At 38.8% G+C, this 10000-nt stretch overlaps 2 protein-coding genes across 4 annotated transcripts in view; one reads left to right on the forward strand and one right to left on the reverse strand.

Annotated features, from left to right (window-relative positions):
* The window catches only part of LOC138028433 (glucose-6-phosphate exchanger SLC37A2-like), a 36303-nt gene that overhangs the window by 20437 nt on the left and 5866 nt on the right, over positions 1–10000 (reverse strand). For 2 of the 3 annotated variants that reach the window (XM_068875974.1, XM_068875971.1), the window contains exons 1-6: positions 8813–8933; positions 8376–8581; positions 7775–7856; positions 5923–5983; positions 4920–4998; positions 294–429 (exon numbers count right to left, since the gene is read on the reverse strand). In XM_068875974.1, coding sequence (XP_068732075.1) covers positions 294–429; positions 4920–4998; positions 5923–5983; positions 7775–7856; positions 8376–8494 — 477 coding nt within the window. In that variant the 5' untranslated portion in view covers positions 8495–8581; positions 8813–8933. Of the gene's footprint in view, positions 1–293; positions 430–4919; positions 4999–5922; positions 5984–7774; positions 7857–8375; positions 8582–8812; positions 8934–10000 lie in introns of those variants that run through there. The other variant, XM_068875973.1, reaches the window with a different exon arrangement.
* The window catches only part of LOC138028434 (protein Flattop homolog), a 7794-nt gene continuing 6781 nt past the window's right edge, over positions 8988–10000 (forward strand). Inside the window, exons 1-2 of the mRNA XM_068875975.1 lie at positions 8988–9066; positions 9241–9303. Of these exons, the coding sequence (XP_068732076.1) occupies positions 9040–9066; positions 9241–9303 (90 nt within the window). The 5' untranslated portion in view covers positions 8988–9039. The remainder of the gene's footprint in view (positions 9067–9240; positions 9304–10000) is intronic.

The following is a 10000-nucleotide window of genomic DNA, read 5'->3' on the forward strand; positions in this document are numbered from 1 at the left end:
TTAACTATCTCTGAAAAATGCAATTTTCTTTTTGGATACCAAGAGCACTTGCTAAGTTCTGCTTTCTCCGCATAGTTTTTAAACTGCACAAAAATACCCTTGTATAAGCTCCACCAATAGGAAACCCCAATATCTTGAGATGCGCAGAACATATGCACTATTATAACAGTAGTAGGCACTGTCCTTAAATATGTGGCTGGTTTTGTGTCAACCAAAGGGTTTAACCAACACATTGGTTGGATCAGATTCCTTGCCATAACCCCTAATAGTATACAAATTATTAGAACATGTACCTGAACAGTAACAAAATAGGCAAAAGAATGAATGTTCCAGAAATATCCCAATCCAAATGCAATGGTTAACATTCCACTTGAGATCATACCAATTGTCAGAAAATGTCTTAAGTCCATGTGTTCAGCAACAAAGCCACTAAAAAAAAATTGAACAAGAAAAAGGAAACAAAGCTCCACAACTCAGAGACTTAAAGAGAGCATTAATTTTATGAAATTTGTTCTTTTGCAAGAGGTTTATCTAAACCCCAATATAAAGTATATTATTTTTTTATGAGTTCTATTTAGTTTAGCATACTTTTGGATCATTAATTAACACTTTTGTACTTCTCATGAAAATTATTTTAACCCAATGATCCCTGAGGGTGACACTTAACAGATCATACTCTATCTAACCAAAGGTTACTGACACAATCAATGAATCAGTGAAAAAGTAATTTTTGTTTTTTTTTTTTTTTCTTTTCTTCCCTTTTGTAAATTTTAGTAAATTTTACCTAACCTTGTAATCTTATTGTAAATGTGTATATGTAAGTTTTTATTGAACCCAGGGCCCTAAGGATACCAGCCTTGCAGCTGACTGGGCTACCCTGGTAAAATAAAGTTGTCTTGTCTTGTCTTGGAGAAAACAATTGTACTTGAAAGTGAAAACTATAAGCAACATTTTAATTAAGAACATCATACCTCATTTTCTTTACAAGTGAGGCATCTTGTCTTCTGCATGGTTTTTGACAAACTTCCAAGTGATTTTCAGGGAGTTTTTGGTCATTTTCAGCATTGCTGTTTCCCTCCGTATATATATTAATCGGAACCTTCAATGAAGCAGTAGGAAAGATAAGCTGCTGTAAATTCCACCAAAAAAACTCAAATCAACCCAAAATTCCACTCAAACCAAGGACAATAGTGCCGCTACTTATTTCAACCTTCATTTCAGACAAACGTGTACAGAAAGGAATTGTAAAGTTGCAGAAACCAGCTGATTCTGCTTTCCAGTGAGGCTTGCACCAAACGGTTGAAAAACACCTTACCGACCGGGCCCCAGGTTCAAATTTGTTACATACTGGGTGGGTGACAGAGTTTGTCTCAGTAAGAGGTACACTGTTAAACACTCTGAATGTTTATGTTTTGTTTGTGAAACATCTTTAATACATCTGCAATTCCCTGAGCTTCCTCTATTTTCTCATGAGAGTTCAGTACTATCTTTATTAGGGCCCCACGTTTTACAGTCACCAACCTTGGTGTGTAACAAATTTGAACTTGGGGCCTGGTAGGTAAGGTGTTTTTACTGTTTGGAGTATGTAACATCAGAAGAAAGTCTCACTGGAAAGCAAAATCAGCCACTTTCAGTGACTTTTTAATTTCTTTCTGTAAAATTTTTGTGTGATATAAGGATTAGACTGCTCGCAGTCTGTTCTGAGTTAGTCAAACCACCCGCTTTGGTCATGCACGCAAGCTGAGGGGAGAATGGTGATAGAGATATAGGGACTGTACGATCTTCTGTAACCGATGCGTTCAGAATCTGCTTATCTAATTAGTGAAAGTGATATGAAAGATGGTGCCCCCTCTTTTATTGCTAATGTAAATAAACACTCAATGGCATGGGAATATTTACTTTGAATTTAAAGAAACCCGGTAAAAAGAGAGGTAGAAAACCTGCGCACAGAGAGGCCTCAGATTTTTTCGAAATTTGCAGTTATAAATGTTAAATAGAATGTTGAAGTGTTTTGGCAAGTTTTGATGATGTCACGTTTGCCTACAACTATCAAGGAAAAATTCTTGTTTAGAATGGACAACTCATCATCTATCATTAAATCAGTGAAGTCAGAATGCAAAGATTGCATTTTGTTCTGCAAAAAAGAGGACTCAATACTGGTTTAAAGCCATGTCCTTCCACAAATTCCATTATTCCCTTGGCTCGCTTGCGTGACCAAAGCGTGGGGTTCGACTAAGGGGGTATTTACATGAGACCGGGACGAACTCAGACAGGTATGAACTTGTACTGACATGAAAATTTTTTTTGGAGGCGTTTTACATGCCTGGTCTCTGGATGAAATTATGTTCTTGTCTAATAAATATAAGGATGACGTAAAAGCCCAAAGACTTGAAATTTCTGGACCCAGTCTGAGATTTGCTGTCATTTACATTAGACCGAGATGAAGTCAGACTAGTCTGAGTTCATTGTCAGGCCGGTCTCATGTAAACGCATAAAAAGAAACATATGAACGTCGATGTGAACTTGTGCCGGTCTGAGTTCAACCTGGCCTCATGTAACACACCCTAACACAGCAGGGACTACGAGCAGTCTATATAAGGACTGAAATATGTAGCGGCACTATGGGAATTTTGTGGTCGGAATTTTGTGAGTGGAATTTTGGGTCATCATTCACGTCCTTGGTTTGAGTGGAATTTTGGGTTGATTTGTGTTTTTTGGTGGAATTTACAGCAGCTTATCTTTCCTACTCAGTGCTCGACCTTAGCGGTAGTCCACTAGTCCTGGACTAGTGCAAAATGCTTCTGGACTAGTAGAAACTTAGAACCACTAGTCACAGGACCAGTAACTACTTTGTAATTAGTTTTTACAATGTTTTAAAAAAATACATTAGGTGAAAACAAAATACATGTCTTGTAAATGTTGTTTCAATGCGTTCCTCGCAACGTTTCAATGGCAAAAACAGATAGTCCAATGCGACGACTTAGGCGCGAAGACGAAACAAAGTTGAGGTTATATATACACATATATACATACTACCGGTACTAGGACTATTGTTGGATTTCCAGCCTTGCTGATTCAAATACAATTTGTTATTAGCTGGTAGGCTATAAATCATCCTCGGATGATCTGATTTACGTCCTGTTCTTGAATGTTATACGCCAGGGAACCCCCCTTGGCTAACCTCATTGATTGCTCTACTGCCAGCAGGGTTGTCATGATGGTGAAAGTCGACACAAAAAATGTAACACATTTTTTTCAAGTTTATCGTCACTGTACATTAATGTCTGACTTGTGTTTTACTTTATTAAATTGTGGGTTAGCCTGGTCAGTGTCTGTCACTCTTCTTTCATTGGCTCTCTGCCAGTGGTAAATAATTACGAAGTTTCATGATAACATCAATGAAATTTAATTGTTAAAAAGATACTGCAAATAATATTGCCATGCTGCAATCAGGAAGGACTACCACAGATTTACTCAGAACTAGTAGATTTTCAGTTCAAGTAGTCCCAGGGCAAGTTAAAGTCGAGCACTGCTACTGCTTCATCAAAGTTTCCAACCTTGGATTAACAGGGAGCTTACACAACAGGGCGGCTGGAAGACTGAAGACGGCAGAATGATGAAAACATGTTGTGTAAGATTGGTGCCTTGAGTCTTCCAGACGTCCTGTTGCATAAGCTCCCTATTATATATACAGAGGGAAACAGCAACACTGAAATAGACCAAAAACTCGCTGAAAATCGCTTGAAGTGTTACAAAAAGCACACAGAACACAAGAAGCCTCAAAAATAAAACAACAATAAGATGATTTTATTCAAAATTTCACTCATATTTTTCACTTTGATGTACACTTGTTGTCTCCAATACTTTTTCACTGATTCAGTGATTATGTCAGTTTGGGAAACCTGTGGTCTAATGCCAGACGATTTTGCTTCTCAATGGGGGGTGCCCTAAAATAGCGTGACATAGTTCCTTCAAGTCTTCTTGGCATTCTATACAGCCGTGTGCAATGTATTTCATCTATCACGAGAGAAAAGGCTTTTCTCAGATGTCATGTTCAAATGATTCAAATGTAGTTAGCAAATCAGGCAGCTTATAAAGTACTGGACTGCTGTGCTGCTGTGCTCAATCCTCAATCACCACCTTTGACGTGGACAGGAAAACAGAACTCACCGCCAAAAACTTTGCTGATCCAAGGTTCGTATTCTGTGCCAATGTTTTTCATGTTATTCAAAAATTTGGGGTAATTTCCAAGAAAACATAGGCGGCGAGTCCACAAACAATAGCCAGTCAATTTCTCTGACTGCCGCCTCTTGTTGAAAACACTGATCATGAGATCTTTCAAAAATATCACAGAGAGAGCCACAAGACACATGTTAAATGAGACAGAAATGACTCAAACAAGGAAAAATAAAATATGGATGACTTTAAAAAAAAAATTTACACCATAATTTTATGATAACATACTGAATCACACAGAAGGAGACTACTTTGTGGTTAGGACAATGCAGATGCTCTTGTACATCTTCAAGGCCTGTCCACAACCTAACAGGCTAATATATAGATTTACCAAGCCTAAATGCGGAGCTCCCGGGTTATTTAATCTTATAGTAAGTTAACCTGGATTTAGCCTGCAATCAAAACCCAGTACCTGGTCAGCAGTCAACTTAAAAAAACGGCTCACCTCGATGAGCTCTAGACTTGAGCCCGTGATAAGGTCACATGATACTGATCACATTGGCATAGATGGAGGGGTGGATGTATGGACCATTGTACGATGACCAAACCAAATTTTCTTGCACAGATAGGTTACCATATTTTCCTCCCAAAGAAGCTCTGTGCATGCGCCTTTGGTGCACAGAGTCCTGCCATAAAGTCTTGTGAGAGCTACTAAACTTGAACACCCCAAGTAAATAACTTACCTGAAAAACATCCCAACAGCATAAGAAAACAAGAATGCCAAGTCCAATGCTCCAAGCAGCTCATCTCCACTATCAGAATCTATGAACATATTATCAATATAATGTTACCCATAACATCATGTTTCTACTGTCCAATCAGTTCAAAGACCAGAGTACTTATACAATTCACTGCCACTACACAAAGGACTCTTAAGATGACCTCCACAGAGGTTGTTGAAATGCCACTCAACATCACCAAAAACAGTTCCTCTCGGAACTACTGACTTCTGAACTATCTTACTTCATCAAGTATGAAATCTTCATGCTTTGGTTTATACACAAAGTGTGCTTATTGCTATTAAGCTAGTTCACAGACAGAAATCTCTTTAATAATCTCAAAGAAAAAAGCGTTAAGAAACGAAACCGGCAAGAAGCAACAAGTTGCTTATTTACAAAGCATCGCAGAGTTGAATTAGGACCTAAGAAATACCCAGTAGTCAAGCTGTGTTTGACTACTGGCGCTTGGAACCACATCCAACACCTTAATCACTGGACTAAGACGCCTCCACAGACACCAACAGTGTTTCTTCCAGAGTTTTATGAAGACTAAACATTCTGGAAAGTGGGATTGTTATTTCCCTTAGGACAATGATGCTATCATATATTCCTGAGGGTAAGTGCGCCATCAGTGCCAAGGTGTATCAAAAGAAGCAAGAAATAAATCATCTTTATATCCTCATGCCATCCTGTACATTACAGCTCCTTGTTTTTCAAGTTCTGCTCATCATTGGCATTAGTGCGAATATCTGAACACAGGCACTAACTTGACAATAAATCCCTCAAAACTAGATAGTAAGAGGTATCTACCATCTTGTAATCAATCTATGTTCGTTTATTAGTCTTCAGGAAATCAGCATTACAACTTAATTTAAAACAACATACCACACGGTCATGAGCCAACAAATTAGACTAGAAACAAGTAAAAAATGAAAATACTAAAAGAAATCACTAGTAATAAACTTACCAAACGGTGCCCATCCATGACAGCCTTGTGTGTGTTTAGAACAGTTTGGATTTAGGGTCCCCTAAATAAACCAACATATCACAGGGATTTATGGGTATTATCAATTTTTTTTTCACAGCATCTGATGTAGTGTGTCACACAAAAGAACATAGTTACTGATTTTTATTATGGTCACACTTTTTGAGATCTCTACTTCAACTGTGAAATGTGCTTGTCCTTTCTTGACGTTAGAAGATATTGCATTTCTCTCGCCAGATCTTATAATATTCCAACCTATCGCAGAATTCTCTAATATATAGATATATAGATATCCCTAGGTTATCTATTCATACAATAAGTTAACCTAGCTTGAGCCTGCAACCCAATACAAACCCAGTACCTGGTCAGCAGTCAACTTTTTAAAAAAAAACTGATCTCAATGAGCTCCAAATTTGAGTTCACAATATGGTCACATAATACTGGTCAGCAGATACCTTGTTTTGACAGGTGCCATTTAACATAACATGGAATCATGTCCGATATCAAAGATGCATGCTGTAAACTAGCTGGAGTATAATGTGGCCGCCATGTTGGGCACAAGTACTCTAAACTTTAGCCCACAATGTGGTCACATGATACTGGTCACATTGACATACATGGAGGGGCAGACGTACGGTTCTACTGTGACCAAAACCAAATTTTTTCGCACAGATGAGTTATCACATTTTCTCACCAATGGTGCTCCACCCACTCCCTGCTAATAATAACCCTTTTCATGTGAATCTTTTCTTAGCTTTCTTAGTTGTTCAGTGATCAGAGGACGACAAGAGCGTTAAGTACAGAGCTTAAAATATTGTCCCAAATGCAAAAGGAAGAAAAAAGCAGAATCCAAACCGTGATTTTTTTAGACAATGGGTTCCGTTTTTCAAATGCAAAAAGCCTCTGATACGCAGAGTTTTCAATACGAATTTTTGTAGGCGGCAAAATCTGAGGAGTAGGCAGAGAATGGACAACACACACCAAAAGTGTGCTTTCCGAGGGCCGAAGGCATGACCTTGTACGGGGGTCTGGTATTCTGGAGCATGAATTAGGGTATTTGAATACAACACTAATAGCATTAAATTTTGGCTGTTTTATTCAGAGAGTACATTTATACTCTAAATTTTTGAAATTCAGTTGATGGCAAGATATATTTTGGGTTTTGAAAAGACGAAAAAATAGCGTGACATAGAAGGCATTTAAGGCTCCTTTGCATTCCGCACCACTGTGTGGAATGTATTTCATCTGCAAATATGTCGTCTTGCCACGCTTCAAATGTGGTTAGAAAATCAAGCAGCTTGCACCAAGTACTGGACTGTTTTTTGTTGGAGCGCTGCCTTAAGAACGTTTGTGCTCAATCCTCTATCACTGTGGGAAACCGAAATTGCCGCTGAAATTACTAATTCAGGAGTGTCTTGTGTCTTTTGTTTGTTTCCTTTGTTTCATATATGTAGTATTTGAGTTTGGCCATATTTATCCTACAGGATGTCTTAGGATGTCTAGATGCACAAAACCCTTGGTTGTAAGGTGCACCATTAAGTGCATCCTGTCTTCACCATAGCCAGCCGAAGATTCTGAGATGGCTAAGATGTCTTAAGTGTCACAATAATTTCAGATTTTTAATTCATCTGACATAACGCATCTGTCTTATTTCCAGCACTTCTGATAAGTCTTAATAAGGTCATAGACTTCCTGTAATATAAATGCAGCCTTTGAAAGGTTGGTTTATCATGAATAATCCCTGAAAATAAGCACCATGTGATTACTAAATTTAGCACCTGCTGCAATTACGTTGATGGTCGTTATGGCAGCTATACTTGCAGGATATGCTTACCTTTACCACGCTGATGGGCTTCCTTGAGAGATGATAAGTAGTGTAGGCAAAGAATGTCAGAATAAGAACCCAGCTACGGTATCTGATACAACAGGAAACCAATGCATTAATCAGAGAAGCTGAGCTAATAAAAACAGTGGAAATGACGACCAACTGGAGTTTCGCACTAAATAGGCAAAGGCTCTGACAAATGTCAAATGCTCCAAAACCCCAGATTACAAATCTAAGAGTTACATGATAAAACCAAATTTTCGTGTACTAAAAGTACGACTACATGACTGTAAAAATAAGAGAAGCAAAGTATATTCGGCAGGTGTAAAATGCAGACTGCAGACCAGGGGTAAAATGCAGACTGAGGTTAAAACGTAACTGTTGAAAAAGCCCAAACCGCTTAGGTCAGGAATGCTAACCTTAGGCCTAATTAGGCCTAAAACAATATTTGGGCTTAACTGTTAGCATTTCTAATGAGTTGGGGCTTTTTCAACAGTTAAATTATAACCTCAGTCTGCATTTTACCCCCGGTCTGCAGTCTGCAGTCTGCGTTTTACATTGACCGAAAGTGTATTGGACTAACATAAAGCTTGAATAATAAAACACTCACGCAGCAGTGCGTTCTCGTCCAAGCCATTGAATAAATCGTATTCCGTATGGAATTTTACTACGATGTTCATGATGGTGATGTTGATGTTGATGAGCTGGTAACCCAACTGTAGAAGACATCCCAGACGGGATGGAGAAGAACTCTCACTTACTGCAATGTAAACTTATCCTTATATGGCAGAACGAGACTGCAGCTAAACTAAAACCCTAAAAAACAACCAACAAAACATCTAAATTAATTGATTTAAATGCAGACCTGTCGTGCAATCACGGGGTACTTTTTTCTCTACAGACCGGAAACAGTCAATTACAGGCCTCTGTACCGCCATTTTGTATGATTACGCCATACTCGGAGCACGTTAAAAATACTGGCGGCTTTTCACCAGAGGAGCTAATAAGACTAATAACTTGTCTTTGCTATTACCCTTAGGCTCTTACCAATTTATATCTGGGAGAAAATCCCCATTTTTGTCTTCTTATTCCCAGTTGACCGGGTGGTCGGCGCAAAAACTTTCCTCTCCCATCTTACGATTTCTTACGATCAGATCAGGTGATGTCTGAAGGCAAGCGAGAGAGACTGAGGTGGAGGACGGAAGCATTCGTTGTCATGACTACTAAACTTGTGTAAAAAAATATCGCCATAATTTGACTGACTCAGTCGGAGAATGTCTACTCATTTTAGTGCAAATCAGGTATATAATTTGTTTCTTCGAGCGAAAGTTGGTCGCGGCCCAAATCAGAGATGTCAATTTTTTTTGTCATAAGCTCGGTAGACGACTCCTTCAATCTGTCGAAGATCAAATTCTTTGTAGTGGTAGCACGATGATAGCTTTAACTTTGTTGTTTGTTTTGAAATATCTTTTCAGTACGATCAAGCGTTTGCTGCCCAAAGATTACAAAACTGGGAAATTCCGAAAAAGTTTAAAGAGGTAAGCTTCGGTCTTCCCCGGCAGCCAGGAATCTTTTTGAAGCTCTGTATTTCTAACATACAGATTTCAATGCAAAGAACCCTTGCAATTATTCTTACTTTTTCTTAGCTTGTTTAAAATCAATTGGAAAGACCAACTTTAATCCTTGGATTGTGGGTTTTGTTTTGAGAAACAGGCTCCAATAGAGGGTGTTTCCTCTCCTGGGCCTCAATCGTTCCCTTGAGTTTCAGACCCCCTCCCCAAGGGGGAAGCTACACTGATGGACAAAAGTGTTGAGACAATTTACCAAAAATAATGCTTTTGGACTAGCCATAGTATTTTGTATTTGAATGAAAACACTTTTTTCATATGTAGTCACCCCCTTCCCCACCCTCCAAACAATGTTGCAAACACTTTGGGGATGTTTATTTGTTTCCAACATTAAAAAGGGGGAAGGGGAGGCTACCTTTTACAAGGGTAGAGAGGAGCGAATTTACACCAAGGAAAAGAAGGTTGGTAATTTTCGTGTGTCTCAACAGCTTTTGTCCATGATTGTAAAGGCCCTGGCAGGAGGATGGGGGGGGGGGGGGGGGGGGCCCTTGCCACTTGTCTGAATTTTAAAATCACTCGTGTCTGGGTTTAATCGGTTCATTTTCGGCCTTGACGTCACTGTCAGAATTTTGCTGGGAAAGGATGTCTTATGTCGGAATTTCATTTT

This window comes from Montipora capricornis, chromosome 13, assembly GCF_036669925.1.
Source record: "Montipora capricornis isolate CH-2021 chromosome 13, ASM3666992v2, whole genome shotgun sequence".
In the NCBI taxonomy this organism is placed as follows: Eukaryota; Metazoa; Cnidaria; class Anthozoa; order Scleractinia; family Acroporidae; genus Montipora; species Montipora capricornis.